The 13,801-nt window shown below is 63.8% G+C and overlaps 1 protein-coding gene across 18 annotated transcripts in view; it reads left to right on the forward strand.

The window, feature by feature from the left end:
- KCNQ2 (potassium voltage-gated channel subfamily Q member 2) overlaps positions 1 to 13,801 on the forward strand; it is a 54,149-nt gene that overhangs the window by 16,094 nt on the left and 24,254 nt on the right. For 12 of the 18 annotated variants that reach the window (XM_023250986.2, XM_023250970.2, XM_023250977.2 and 9 more), the window contains exons 2-9: positions 694 to 784; positions 1,462 to 1,588; positions 2,004 to 2,179; positions 2,778 to 2,903; positions 5,757 to 5,867; positions 6,570 to 6,665; positions 11,181 to 11,275; positions 12,421 to 12,450. In XM_023250986.2, the coding sequence (XP_023106754.1) occupies positions 694 to 784; positions 1,462 to 1,588; positions 2,004 to 2,179; positions 2,778 to 2,903; positions 5,757 to 5,867; positions 6,570 to 6,665; positions 11,181 to 11,275; positions 12,421 to 12,450 (852 nt within the window). Of the gene's footprint in view, positions 1 to 693; positions 785 to 1,461; positions 1,589 to 2,003; positions 2,180 to 2,777; positions 2,904 to 5,756; positions 5,868 to 6,569; positions 6,666 to 11,180; positions 11,276 to 11,469; positions 11,897 to 12,420; positions 12,451 to 13,801 lie in introns of those variants that run through there. The other 6 variants (XM_023250971.2, XM_023250975.2, XM_023250983.2 and 3 more) reach the window with 2 other exon arrangements.

A 13,801-nucleotide genomic window follows, 5' to 3' on the forward strand; every position in this document is an offset into this window, starting at 1 on the left:
GCCCTCACCAGCCACGCTCCTGGGAGGGTCGTGTGTCTCCGCACGCGGTTGCCCATCTTCGGGGAGCGTGGGGCCGACTGCCCGAGATGCCCTGGGATCCGGCCGAGGCCCTGACGTCTGGGGGCTGCATGTGCCGGCAGGACATCCAGCTGCAGGCGGCTGGGGGGCAGGGCTCGTGGCGGACCACGCAGCAGCCTCCCCACTGTGGTCTCTCCCCCTGGCACGTCCAGGGTGGCAGTAACACACGGGAGGGGTGTGGTGTGCGGGCCCCTGTCCAGCTTCCCCACACTGTGTGCTTGGTGCCCTCAGACCCCACCTTCAGCCTTTGGACAGACACCCTGGCTGGTGTCAGATGGGGCCTCCTGGTTCCACCTCTCGGGAACCGATGGGTCTTCTGCGCACCCGCTGGGTGCGGCCCGGACGCGGGTCTGCGGCCGAGGCCCTGGGCCGGTGCTCCTTGGAAGATCGGCGGTTTCCGTGTTGGAGCCGAGAAAGGGATGTTACGAACAAGGAGGATGAGTTTCATTGAGGGGTGTCCACGCGGTAGCCGGTGTCCCCCCGAGAGCCCGGGGGCCGTCTCAAAGCCCAGGGCTGTTGAGGCAGGAGTCCCGGGGGCGCTGTGGGCGTGCGTGCGGCGTGCTTTTCCCTGGCCCCTCTGTGGCGGCCACTGACACCCTCTGCCTCTGCCCGCAGCTTCCTGCTGGTTTTCTCCTGCCTCGTGCTGTCCGTCTTCTCCACCATCAAGGAGTACGAGAAGAGCTCCGAGGGCGCGCTCTATATCTTGGTGAGCCCGCGCGGGTGTGCGGCCACGGAGGCTGTGGTCGCTGGTCCATCCCCATCCCTCCGAGCCTCTGACCGCCCCCCCCAACCTGCTCCTGCATGAGCCTGGCCTCCCCCGCAGAGATGCTCCCCCGCCCCCCCCCCCCCCACTGTGGCCCGTGCTCTTCCAGCTCCAGCCTGGTGGACCTGGGCCCCTTCCGGCCTCACCTCCTGACATGAGCCATCTCGCAGCGTCCACCACGATGGTCACAGTGCTCCCACCCACTTCTCCCCACACACGGTCCACCCCGCTGCCCTCCCTGTGTCCCCACAGCATCTGACAGCCACCCCACTCCCCCACCGCTTCCCCCCCTGCTCACTGGAGCCTGAGGGCCCAGGCGGCCCCCTGGCCCCGAGGTGTGGGGTGTTTCCTGGCGGGCGTGGGCGTGGGACGGGGGTTGAGAAGCTGACAGCAATTGACAGGCAGGGGCGGGCGCCATGGCAACCACAGAGCGATGTCTCCGTTGCTGTTGGCGACAGAGGGGCCGCTCGAGGAGGCTGATCCGGGTCCAGAGTATGGGACCGCTCCCACTGACGCCGGCCCACACAGGCCGGGCCCCCCCCCCCCTAACTCCCGCTCAGCCGGGCTGGTCCCAGCCCTGACGCAGGCCCGGGGGTGGCTCAACGCGGCCTCTCCTGCAGGAAATCGTGACCATCGTGGTGTTCGGGGTGGAGTACTTCGTGCGGATCTGGGCGGCCGGCTGCTGCTGCCGGTACCGCGGCTGGAGGGGGCGGCTCAAGTTTGCCCGGAAGCCTTTCTGCGTAATAGGTGAGCGGGGTGCACGTGTGCACGTGTGTGTGCACGTGCGTGTGTGACAGGTGAGCGGGGCGTGTGTGTGCGTGTGTGTACGTGTGCATGCAGGCGGGGGCTGCCAGCTCCGGGAAGAGCTGAGTGTGTGTGGGCACGGGAGGCGGGCTGAGGCTGAAGCTGAGGACTGGCTCCTTCTGGAAGTTTCTCCCACCTGCCCTCTTGGCATCCGAGCCTGTGGTGAGCTCGGCCTGGTGGCGGGAGGAGGGGACAGGTGGCAGGACAGCAGCCGTGCCGGGCAGGGCTGGACTAGGTGGACGGCCGTGGCGTCCCCATGCTGCCACGCGTCCACGTGGCTGGGGGCCCCGCCCTCATCTGCACCAGGCACGGAGGTGCAGGGGGCCGGCCCCGCCTCGAGCCGCGACGTCCCCCGCAGACATCATGGTGCTCATCGCCTCCATCGCCGTGCTGGCCGCTGGCTCCCAGGGCAACGTGTTCGCCACGTCGGCTCTCCGGAGCCTGCGCTTCCTGCAGATCCTCAGGATGATCCGTATGGACCGGCGCGGCGGCACCTGGAAGCTGCTGGGCTCCGTGGTCTACGCCCACAGCAAGGTGAGCGCTGGCGCGGGGTCACAAGCCCTGCTGGACCGAGCCCAGGGGGCGGGTCAGGTGGGAACCAGCCCATCCCCTCTTCTGGGGGCGTCTTTCCATGACCCGGTCCATCTGGTCGTCTCTCTCCAGAGCGGCTGTTCTGCGGCTCGCTCTGTGCTTGGTGGGTGAGCCTGGGTCTGTGCCACCCGGGCTCACAGCGGCTGCCCCCTGCCCCATGTCCTGGCAGGAGCCCAGCCCTGTGTCCCAGGCAGCCCTCACGAGGCCCACACTGCACCCCGCCAGCCCAAATGGCCTCCTTTCCTGTCCTTGTCTGAGTCCTGAGGCTGGACGGGGCAGGGGTCTGTCCCCAAGGAGGGCAGCCAGTGGGCAGTCGGGCTGCCTGCTCCAGGCGTGGGGAGGTGCGACAGGTTCTCAGCAGTCCCAGATCTGTGTGTCCCACACACACCGTCCCTCCCGCCCCCGCAGCGGCCCTGTGCTAAGGGCCATGCGGCCAAGCAGGTGCCGGCCTGGGCTGCCGAGGGCTCTGTGGGGACAGAGAGCTGGATTGGGCGTGGTGCCTGCTGGGGCCAGGGAGCCAGGACGTGACCCTCTCTTTCAGGAGCTGGTGACTGCCTGGTACATCGGCTTCCTCTGCCTCATCCTGGCCTCGTTTCTGGTGTACTTGGCAGAGAAGGGCGAGAACGATCACTTTGATACCTACGCTGATGCCCTCTGGTGGGGCCTGGTGAGTCCTGGCAGCTGGGGTCATCGTCCTTCACTGGGGACCCGCTTGCTTGGCACCGCCTTCCTTGGGGGCCCTCCTCCTGCTGTCCCCCACCCCACACTCCAGGATGTGCCCCCTGCCCCCAGGGCATGGCAGAGTCACAGGGGCTCTCTGCCTGCAGAGGTCTCTCTGGGGCTGGGCAGTGGGCGGAGAGGCCCTGCCTGGTCACCCACCTTCCTTACTGGCCACTGGTGTGTGAGGCCTCTGTGCTGGAGGGAGGAGGGGACAGCCCTTCTGTCACACGGAGAGTCTGGAAAAGCGAAATCGAGCCCCTGGCCCTCCTGGGCCTCACCTTCCGGGCTGCCCGTCAGGGCAGGCAGAGAGTCTGTGGGCCCACAGCCCCTGCTCACGGCCACCCAGCTCCCAGGGCCCCGGAGCGCCCCTCCCCTGTCACCCGCCTCTTCCTGGGTCAGCCTCTGAAGGGTCCCTCCCACCCTGCACGGGGTAGTGCTGTGTCTGTGGCCCTGCCCTGTGGGTGTCATCCCCATTAGCTGGATGGAGCCTGGCCTGGCTCCTTGCCCGAAACCACGGATGTCCCCAGGCAGGGTGCTGGAATGCCCCGAGGGTGCGGGGCGCTTGGCCTGGGGATGCGTGGCCGGTCCTGGGACCCCAGGCCCCCTTCCACAAATGCTGGCTGTGTGGCCTTGGGAAGATACTTCAGATCCAGTGGCGAAAGGAATATGTAGCTTTTACACGCATCTCAGTGAGAACGCACTTTATCCAGAATCATCTTATCGATTGCCGTGCAGCCTGGAGTCTGTGTGCTGTGCCCTAGCCGAGCGGGAAGGAGAGGGGTGGGCCGTGGGCCAGTCGCCGGTGACCAGGCTTGCCCTGCCCCAGGCCTTGTTCGTGGGCCATGGCCTTCCCATCTGGAAGAATGGAACCGAAACGGCTACTTAAGTGTTTTATCCAAGTAGTACTTAAACATGATGAATAGTGTGTGCGTGTTAGAGTGACCACGCAGTTCCCCGCACTCCCTCCCCGCCCTCTGGGCAGGGCTCCTGTGGCTTTTCTTGGGGTTTGCCTCCATGCTCCCAACAATATGCTTACGCTGCTGTTTCCGGATTTAAACTTCAGACGTGAATTATTCACTCTGTGCTGTGATAGAATGAGGTGGTGCCCCGTTCCCTGTGCTCGTCATTCTTGGAAAACGTCCAGCCTGAGCCTCCCCTTTCTTCTGCCCTGTAGGCCTGCGCGGCTGTGGGGGACCCTCTCGGGGGTTGGGGAGTCCCCGCAGCTCGTCCCGCCCAGGCCCGCCTCGATGCCCCCCTCGAATCTGCCCTCATTTTGGAGGAGCAGGCCGATGGCTTTCTGAGAGTTTTCTCAGACCCGGGCGTCTGCGAGGTCCCACTCCCACGCCCTCCCGGCTGCCGGGAGCCACACTTCCGGGATCCTCTCCCACGTGTTTCTGGAATGTGGCTGGGTGGGGGGTCCTCCTGTGCACGTGAGCTACCTCGTTGCCCTCCCTCCGGGCCCAACGGGCCTCAGGATGTGTCCTCTTATCTCTGTCTGTCTCCTCACCCCTTGTCCAGCCCCGAGGAGGCGTCTGGAGCCGTACATCTCCGCCTGCTTGATTTTAATTTCATTTTCAAGATTCCTTTGTCATATGGATATGATTTCTTCTGTGTGAGGACCAAGGTGTCCGGCCACAGAGTGGCCCCGTGGACTCCAGGTTTCTTCCCACCTCCTGACCCTGAGCCCCTCCTCCAGGTCCTACCCTTGCTCTCCAGGCTTCTTTGCACAACTTTGGCGTTTTTGCAGAGAGTGGTGGTTTGAAGCGTCTCCTGTCTTTAAAATACGCTTAGTTTATGTTAAAAATCTTGACTGTAATCCTCACACGAGGTGAAGATTCTACCAGGGAAGCTTTATGGTGAGAAGTGGGTCTCCTTCCTGCCCACACCCACTCCTGGCTGCCCTTCCTCATTACCTGTGACTTTCCAGAACTTTCTGCACCGGCGGGAATGGGGACGGTGGCCCCTCGCCTGGGCCTGTTTCTTGCTGTATGTAAACAGGCCCTGAAGGTCCTACCCCCGGGGCCTCCATTTACCCAGGGCGTCTCCCAGACTCATGGCAGGCCCTGTGCGGCACCCGGGGACAGCTTCCAGGGGCTGCAGGTGGGTGGTGACAGGTGCCCCTGTCCCCAACAGCGTGAGCCCATCCCCACTGGCAAGTCTGCTAGGGGCCACCTGGGGCTTGCTCCACGGGCAGCGGGCCCTCCTGTGTGCCCAAGCACCCTCTGCGTGGGCGTTGCTCTCCCCGCTGTACAACAGGGCAGCTTGCGCTCCGGCCACACCTCTGGGGACCCTTCCCGTTCTAGCCTTATGTCACCTCCATACGTCTCACTACACGGTCCCCATCCTGTCCCCCGGGGCTCCTGCTCAGCACCGTTCCTGTCCAGCCCCTGACTCTGCACTTCCTGGCTGCTGCCTGGCCTTGAGCCCAGAGCTGCCCCCGCCTCCATCCTGGGGGAGGCCGCTTGACGGGTTCTTCTGCCCTCATGCGTGTGAAATGGTAACACAGGCTTCCGGTGACCCCCACATCCTGCCCTGGCACGTAGGGCAAGACAAAGGATCCGGAGAGTTCTGATGTGGTTGTTGCAGGGGGGAAGGATGGTGATGGGGACCCTGGTCCCCTGGGCCTCGTATGGGTGGCGTGGGAGGGTGGTCCCCATGCCTGTCCAGCTCACCCCGAACGGTGTGGGAGGTCGTTGCGTGTAAGACTCCCGGGGGCTTTGGAAGCGTCCAGCTCAGGGTTGCAGGTGTCCATGGCGGTCACTGCCAAGCTGGCCGAGTGACTGGCCTTGCCGCCCTACAGATCACTCTGACGACCATTGGTTATGGGGACAAGTACCCCCAGACCTGGAACGGGAGGCTCCTGGCTGCAACGTTCACCCTCATTGGCGTCTCCTTCTTTGCTCTTCCTGCGGTAAGTCCTGTGGCCCCTCTTGCCTTGGCGAGCCCCTGGGTGGCCACACGCAGCTTGGGGCACCTGTCCACCTGGGGTCCATGGGACGGGAGCGTGGCTACCATCAGGGTCCCTGGCACCCCAGGAGCCGCAGGCAGCAGGTATGGTGCAAGGACACCCTTTCCCGGGCTGTGCAGGCAGGGTGCGGGTGGCTTCTGTGAGCCTCTGTGGGAGCACACTGACCTTCCTCCAGCTGTGGCTTCAGACCCTGCATCTGTGGTCACTGTCAGCCCCTCCCAGCCCTATGGGATTGACCAGTAGGGTCCCTGTGAGCCAGAGCAGTGCTTAGTGGTGATGAGGCTGCCTTGTCAGATCTCCGGGGGGGGGGGGTTGTTTCTGGTGTCACCCACAACTGGACAGGTCAGAGGGGTGGCTGGTGGGGACACAGCTGTCTCAGGTGGCTGCCACCCAGAGCTTGGGCTGCACTTGCTTCAGTGCAGGCCAGCCGGGAGGGAGGGAGGATAATCTGTGGGCCCGGCCCACTCCCGCAAGGTGGAGGTTTTCCTTTACCCTAAATCCGAGTGTTTCTCCCCAGCATGGTCCCCAGGTGATGGGCGGCTGAGGAGGAGGGAAGGCAGAGCCCGCGAGGCCCCGGGGTGTGCAGGCTGGGGCGGGGGTGGGGCTGTGGTCCCCAGCACGTGGTCTGACCCTGATGATCTGCAGGGCATTTTGGGATCTGGCTTTGCTCTGAAAGTTCAAGAGCAGCACCGGCAGAAGCACTTTGAGAAGAGGCGGAACCCTGCAGCAGGCCTGATCCAGGTGAGTCCAGGTGGCCCCACATGGGATTCCCGGGGCGCTCCTGGCATGGCCCTGCTAAGGGGGGGCCACCTTGGCCCCTGTGTCTCCCCTGCCCCGGCGACGTGCACGGCCCTTGTTCCTTTGCAGGAACGTGTTCGGCACGGAAGCCAGGTGCAGACGCCTAAGGCTGCAGTACCTGTAGTGACACCCGGGGGGGGGGGGTGGCCGTCGTCCTGCGTGGGCCCCGGGCCCTAGACCAGGCGGTCACAGGTACCCCTGACGTGCCGCTCACGGGGCCCCTGCCGGGCAGGTGTGGCATCTCAGCTTCGCTGCCCGCGCTCACACAGCCCCTCCCACTGCTGGGGTCACAGGGGCCCCTCGGGATCTAGCAGTGCCTCCCGAGCCTGAGCAGCAGGCTGCCCGAGAGGCCCCTCCAGAGCCCATGGGCGCCGGCGGATCTGGGGAGCCGTGGTCTTCCCAGGGGACAGCCTCCTGCGCATGCGTGCGGCGTGTGAGTGCGTACAGGCGGCGTGCGCGTACTGCATGCGTGTGAGCGCGTGTGCGTGTGTGCGCGTGTGCACTTACCTTTCACCATAAAAGCTGCAAATGGCTATTTTTCAAACGCGAAAGAGCGTGAGGGACAAGGGCCACGGCCTCACCGCGCACGTGCACGTGGCGCCGAGGTTGGAGGCCCTCTTAGCAGCCGCACGCCTGCCCCGCTTCCCCCCGTGAGTGTCCTGCGTGCCTGTCCCCCGTCAGGACTCAGGCAGCTCAGGGGCGAGGCTCGCGTGTCCACCCGGTGGATGGACACTGAGCTTGTGGGCGGGGCTGCAGGGAGTCCCGGTGCACGGTGGCGGGCGGTCACGGGCGATGCCTCGGGGGACTGCTGGTCGGAGGGCGGTGCCTGGATCCTTCTTTGGAGGCAGGTGGTGGGACCGCAGCCCCGCTGCTCGGGATTACAGGCTGGGACAGCTGCACAGCTGCGTAGCTGGTCACCTGGCTGCGATTCCCGGCGCCCAGGCGGGAACAGACCAGCGGGGGAAGCCCCAGCAGAGGCTCGGGTCCTCTATGCTCTGGAAGTCTCCAATGGTCTGTGTCCTTCTGGCAGCTAAGGTGCCCGGGCAGGTATCCACCCCATTGCCTTTGCACGTGGTCCACAGTTTGCCAGAGTGCCCCCCCCACCGCCAAGGGAATGGACATCCTCCCTCGGAGGACCCGGGACAGGCTCTGAATAGCAGCGGGACAGGGAGGGGAGGCATCCCCTGCCCTGTGCTGAGGTCCCCACAGGTGGGCAAGGTGCTCTGGTGTTCTGTGTGAATCCGGGTTGAGGGTGGGCCCAGACGGGGGCCTGGAGAGGGAGGGGCAGGAGGGACAGGACCCAGAGAGGGAGGGAGGGGAGGGCAGAAGGAGATGCCCCAGGCTTTGCTAGGAGCGTCCAGGAGGATGGAGAGGTTGGGAGGAGGTTTGGAGTGTGGGGTTTGGGAAGCCGGGTCGGCCCTCAAGGGCAGGTGCGCACAGCGGCTGGCCAGAGGCCTGGAGTGGAGGGGTGAGGCCCTGGCTGGACGCAGAGGTGCGGGAGAGGAGATGCGTGTGCAGAGGATACCGGGCCCTGAACATCGCAGGCAGGGAAGGGGGCAGCATGGGGGCCCCGAGCCGTGGAGAGCCCGTTGGGGAGTCCCCGGGGCCGGTGGGCAGGTGATGGGGAGGCACCGCACAGACTACAGGAGCAGGGGCCCGGAGCCTCTCTCTCAAGACCCCACGTTCGAGTCGAGGGTTTGGATTAAAGCTTAGGGACCAAGGAGGTCACTGGACGTGGCGGGGGACAGAATTCCGGCACCTCGTTTCTGTGCTAAAGGCACACGGATTAGCAAACCTGTCCGGATCCTGTTCTGGGGACTCAGGGGCTAAATCAGAATTTTACAACAACCGGGGGAGGGGGTGCTTGTGAGCACAGGACTGTGGGCTGTGTGTGGGCTTAAAGGCACCTGCCTGCCCCTGCCCTCCGCCCTGGGGAGTCCCTGGCGTGGCCTTGTTCCAGAAGGTCAGCACAGGGCTTTGCCTGTGTTTTGTCCGCCTGGAGACCTCAGGGCTGGAGCGGCCCCGGGGCTGTGAGCGTCGGTAAGAAGGTAACCGCGGGGTAAATGTCAAAGCCGGCCGTGGTGTGCTTTTGACTTGTGACTCGTCTTTTGTTTCTTCGTGTGATTTAAAAGGCAGACGCATAGGGCAGTGATCACAGATCCGTTTTTCTGGCGTGCAGCGTGTAGAGATGAAGGGGCTCAACACCAGGGGGTGGAGGAGAGGCAGGGGGTGGAGGAGGGGCGCGTTCGCGCGCCGTGGCAGCTAAGCTGGTTCAGACTAGATGCTTGTGTGAGACGCTCACCGTGAGGCACACGGTCGCCGTTAAGAAAACAATTGCTAAAAATTCAGAAGAGGCTCAAGATAACCTAGCAGAAAAAGCGAGCACCGAAGGCAGAAACGAGGCGCTGGGAGCCCGCACACACAGAGGGCTCTGTCCGTGACCACTTTGCATGTAAGTGCACCCCCCTCTCCCACTTGAAAGGCAGCAGTTGGCAGAACGGATCTGAGATGTGCCTGGCGGTGTGCTGTCTGTGGAGACTCCTTAGACCCAAGGACAGCGACAGGCTGCAAAGTGCAGCAACGAAGACAGGAACCCCTCAGGGAACGGTGGCCCGGAGGGGGCTGGGAGGGCTGTGGTCGGAGCAGACAAAACACACTAAGGCAGACACTGTTAAGAGAGACCAAGGAGGTGATGACGCGTTGACAAGAGTCCGACTGTAGGGACAGGGGTGGACGTGTCCACACTGGGGGCAGAACCCCAGAGTATGTGCAGCCAACACCTGACAGAATTACAGGGCGACCTAGATGCTTGTGTAATAATAGCTGGAGATGTCAGCACCCCCCCCCCCTCCATCCTCGGTACAAGGACACAGGATGTAGAGGACCGGCAGCCCCCCCACATCCTGTCAGCCCCACGGGAGTGTTCCCCAGGATAGACCATGTTTTAGGCCCCCAAACAAGCCCCCAAACTGTGATGTTGCAAACCTCCAAAGGGAAAGAATGTCTCTGCAACAAACGGTGTCGGGACTGCTGAAGATCCGATTTTAAGAGTGAAGTTTTACTTTTATGCAGAATTTACTCAAAATGGGTCAAAACCTAAATTTGAGGGCCGAAACTATACCATCCTTACAAGAAAATAGGTGTAGAGCTCCATGGCTTTGGTGTCTCAGATCTGGTACCTGAAGCACAAGCAGAAAAGAAAAATACATGGGAATTTATCAAACTTGAAACCTTTTGTGCCTCAAAGGACACTGTAGAGAGAGTGAGAAGCTAACCCACAGAATGGGAGAAAGGATTTGCAAATCCCGTTTCCGGTAAGATTCTGGTATCCAGAACACATGAGGGGGCTCCAGCAATTGAACAGCAAAAAGACAAACCGATTAGGAGATGAATTCGGACAGACGTGGCTCCAGAGAAGATGTCCAGGCGGCTAGTCGGCACGTGAAAAGACGCTCAACGTCATTCATGAGAGAAACGCGAGTCAGAAGCGCCTCAGGCGGTGGGAATGTGGCGGGAGCGGGATGCTGGCGCATTGCTGGTGGCGGGTGCAGGGGTGCAGCCCCTTGAGAACCCTGGGAGGTGCCTCAGAGGGGTAAGTGCTGCCTTACGTCACAGCAGACCCCCCAGGTGTGTACCCAAAAGAACTGAAAACAGATGTTCAGCCAACAACTTTTCCACAAACGTTTGCTCCTGGGGGATTCACAGCAGCCAGAAAGTGGAAACGACTCGAATGTCCGCGAACAGACGAACAAAATGCGGTGTTTCCGTGCCGTTGAACATTATTCGATCATTAGAACAGAACGCTGACACTCACTACGACGTGCACGGGCCTTGAAACCTTCGTGAAAACAGCCGGTCACGAAAGGCCACGTGTTGTGTGGTTGTGTCCAGGACAGGACGCCGTAGAGACGGGTGCAGGTGATGCCCGACGCCCCCGCGCTGGGGCGTGTGCCCCTTTGGGGGGATGCGAGTGTGGAGCGAGATGGGGGTGGTTGCACGGCAGCGTGAGTGGACCTGGTGCCCCCGGATTGCGCGCTTTGAGACAGCGGACCGTGCGCTCTGTGTATTTCGTTCGCCACAATTGAAAGGAAAGGGAACAGGAGCCCAGGCCGGGCTGAGGCTGGGCCACTGCCCTGGGGAGGGTCCGGCTGTGTGTCCCTGGCTCTGCCCCTGCCCCCCGGCTCCTGAGTCACCCCCCGCCCGCACCCAGGGTGGCGTCCCCATCAGGCTCGGGGAGTGCAGGAGCGGCCACCGTGGCAGGTCCCAACCGCCAAGGGTCGGGTGAGGCGGACGACGAAAGGCTCGCTGTAGACGGGCTGCGAGCGTGACCTGCGGTGACGTGTGCCCCTCCTCCAGAGGGTAAACTGAGGCGGGAGTGGGGCCGGACGGGGCCCGGGCAGGGGCGAGGCCCTCAGGGGTGTGGGCATGGTCTGACCCTCGCCCGCTTCCCATCCGCAGTCCGCCTGGAGGTTCTATGCCACCAACCTGTCTCGCACAGACCTGCACTCGACGTGGCAGTACTATGAACGCACGGTGACCGTGCCCATGTACAGGTACCGCCCGCCCGCCGGGACCCCGCCCCACGGCACACCGCCTGCTTGTCATCGTGTCTGTTCTGAAGCCCCATTTTTTGGTTGTTCATTATTTTAATTGAGTTTTCCTTTTTTTTTTAAACAACGTGTGTACTTTCCACGGAGTTCTGTGTGTGATTTATTTCGCAGCATTAATTTTGTTCTTTGTTTTATAGCTCGTGGTTCTTACTTTCCACCTCCACCCACCCTTTGCTTCCCTTCCTTGCTGTGGGTCACGTTATGTTGTGAGCATCGTGAAGACAGGCCCCTCCCGAGAACTCGCGGAGGCCCGCGGCCCGGCGTAGTGCCCACCAGGGCGGGCCCCGGAGCTTTGGAAGTGAAGGGTAACCTCTGTCCTTCAGCGAGGACCAGGGTCTCTGTGTGGGGGAGGGGCCACATCGAGGCTGTAGGAGCAGGAGTCCCCCGACAGCACGGAGCACACAGACGCTCGAGGGCGCCCTCGGGTGGGACAGAAGGGCCGGAAGCCCGCGCTGGGGGCAGTTGGTGGAGGCAGCGTGGTCACCAGCAGCTGGCAGTCCCGGCCACCCCGAGGATTTGTCTGTGCTGGGCTCTGGCTTAGAACGAGGTCTGAGGCGAGGGGGGCTGGGGACCCTCGGGGCAGACACTGCCCCGCAGGCCCATCCTTGCCTGGGGCGGGGTGCGGGGGCGAAGCTGAGCCCGGGGGCGTCCGAGCCCCTGGACGTCCCTTACCTGTACCTACTGGTGTCCAGCCAGGAGCCCTCACCGGAAGAGTGGGCTGGGCTGCCGGAGTGGGTTGGGGCTCTGGGCTGGGACGACGTCCCCCTGGGGATCCTGAGGTAGCGATGTCCAGGCAGGGTACCACCGCCCCGCTCTGTCACCTGGGCAGAGGCCGCGGCCCCGCCCCTCCTTCAGCAGCCACGCTGGCGGGCACTCTCTGGAACGTCCCCCTTCCCCGGGAGTGCTGAAGGCTCTGGCTTTCCCGGCACCGTCCCTCGGGCCTGAGTGGGCCGACCCTGGCGCTAATTTTCTTTGTTCTGTTGTTTCCCCCACTTTCCTCAACCATTTGGTTAATTTTCTTTTTCTTATCCCGTTCTTTTAAAATTTCCGTTCTCTTCCCTTTGTGTGTGTGTGAAAACACTTGAAAGCTCGCAAACTCAATCCTACGGGGCCTCCAGGTAGGAGATGCATGGGACGGACAGCGTGTGTGGTGTGGTTGTTCTCTGTCTGGGACGGTGCAGGGCCGCCCCGGCCCCCGGCCCCCGGCCCGCCCCGGCCTGCAGCCCTGTACCCGTGCCCGGCCTGTGTCCCCCACGCCGGGCGCGGGCGCTGCCCTGGTCCCCCTGTGGCCTCCCTGCCTGGAGCCCGGTTCCCCCCTTGACTGGTCCCCTCCCCCGTCAGCTGCTTTCTCCGGCTGGATCCGTCTGTCCTGCCTTGTCTTCTGTTCCTCGTCCTGCTTCTGCCTCGTCTCAGTAGCTGAGCCCCTCCCCGCCCTCCCCCCCTCCCCACAGGCCCCATGTGCAGAGCGCAGAGCGGGTGGACACGGCTTCCGCTGTCCCGGCCGGGGGTGCTCCCTCCCTGGACCCGGGAGGACCGTGAGCGCTGTCCCAGTTGCTGTGTCTGCACGGGGTGGGGGTGGGGCTCTCACTCCCGCTGATTCCCTGTGGGATGGGTGGGGCATCGGGCACAGGCCTGCCGACCCAGGGCCCACCCTCCCTGTGTAGACCAAGCCTGGGATCCCCCTGGCAAAAGCTCTTGCCTGTGGTGCCCTGCGTGGGGACTGATTGAACGTTCCAGAAGAGGGGGGTGCTGTGGGGGCAGGGCCGGGCAGCCCCCGAATCCCACGGGCATCTCCACCCCAGCACCTGCCCTTTACTGGCCGTACACCCCAGAGACCTCGCCCAGAGGAGAGGGTGGGGGGGGTCAGTGTACATCCCCCCGCCCCCCTGTGTACTGACCCATCGCTGCCCGGGCAGTTGGGGGTTCCCTGCTACAGGCCTCTCTCCTCCCTTGTCCGTCTTGTCCAGCTGGTCCCTGGCCCCCGTCTGGAGCAGCCTCTCCCTGGCCTGGGTGGTTGGAGGTGTCCTCTCGGAGCTGGCTGACCCCCGGCCAGCCGCCACTCTCTCCTGTGGGGCACCCCCTCCTGTCCCTACTCCCGCGTCCTCCACAACCGCCCTCAGCGTCATCGGGGCTGTGTGCTGCGTGCACGTCCCTGCCCGTGACCCTGCCCCTCTGTGTTCTGTCCCCTGCTTCTGTGTCCAAGGCATGACGTCCTATCTGCGTATCTGTGTGTCCCTGAACTTGGACCTGCGTGTGTGGGGGCCGAGTGGGGGGTGCTGTCCAGGGTCTCTGCTCCAGGCCCAGGGGTGGGTGCCTGAGGGGCGGTGGGGAGGCCGGTTCTGTCCCCATGTCCGGTCCTGGGGCCTCTGCTGTGCCCATGCCGTGAGCCAGCCTGACTGCCCACATACCTCCTGCTTCGTCCTGACCCACTGGGACTGGGACAGCCCTGCGGGGAGGGGAGGGGAGGGG

The sequence above is a fragment of the Felis catus genome, chromosome A3 (genome assembly GCF_018350175.1).
Source record: "Felis catus isolate Fca126 chromosome A3, F.catus_Fca126_mat1.0, whole genome shotgun sequence".
Classification (NCBI taxonomy): domain Eukaryota; kingdom Metazoa; phylum Chordata; class Mammalia; order Carnivora; family Felidae; genus Felis; species Felis catus.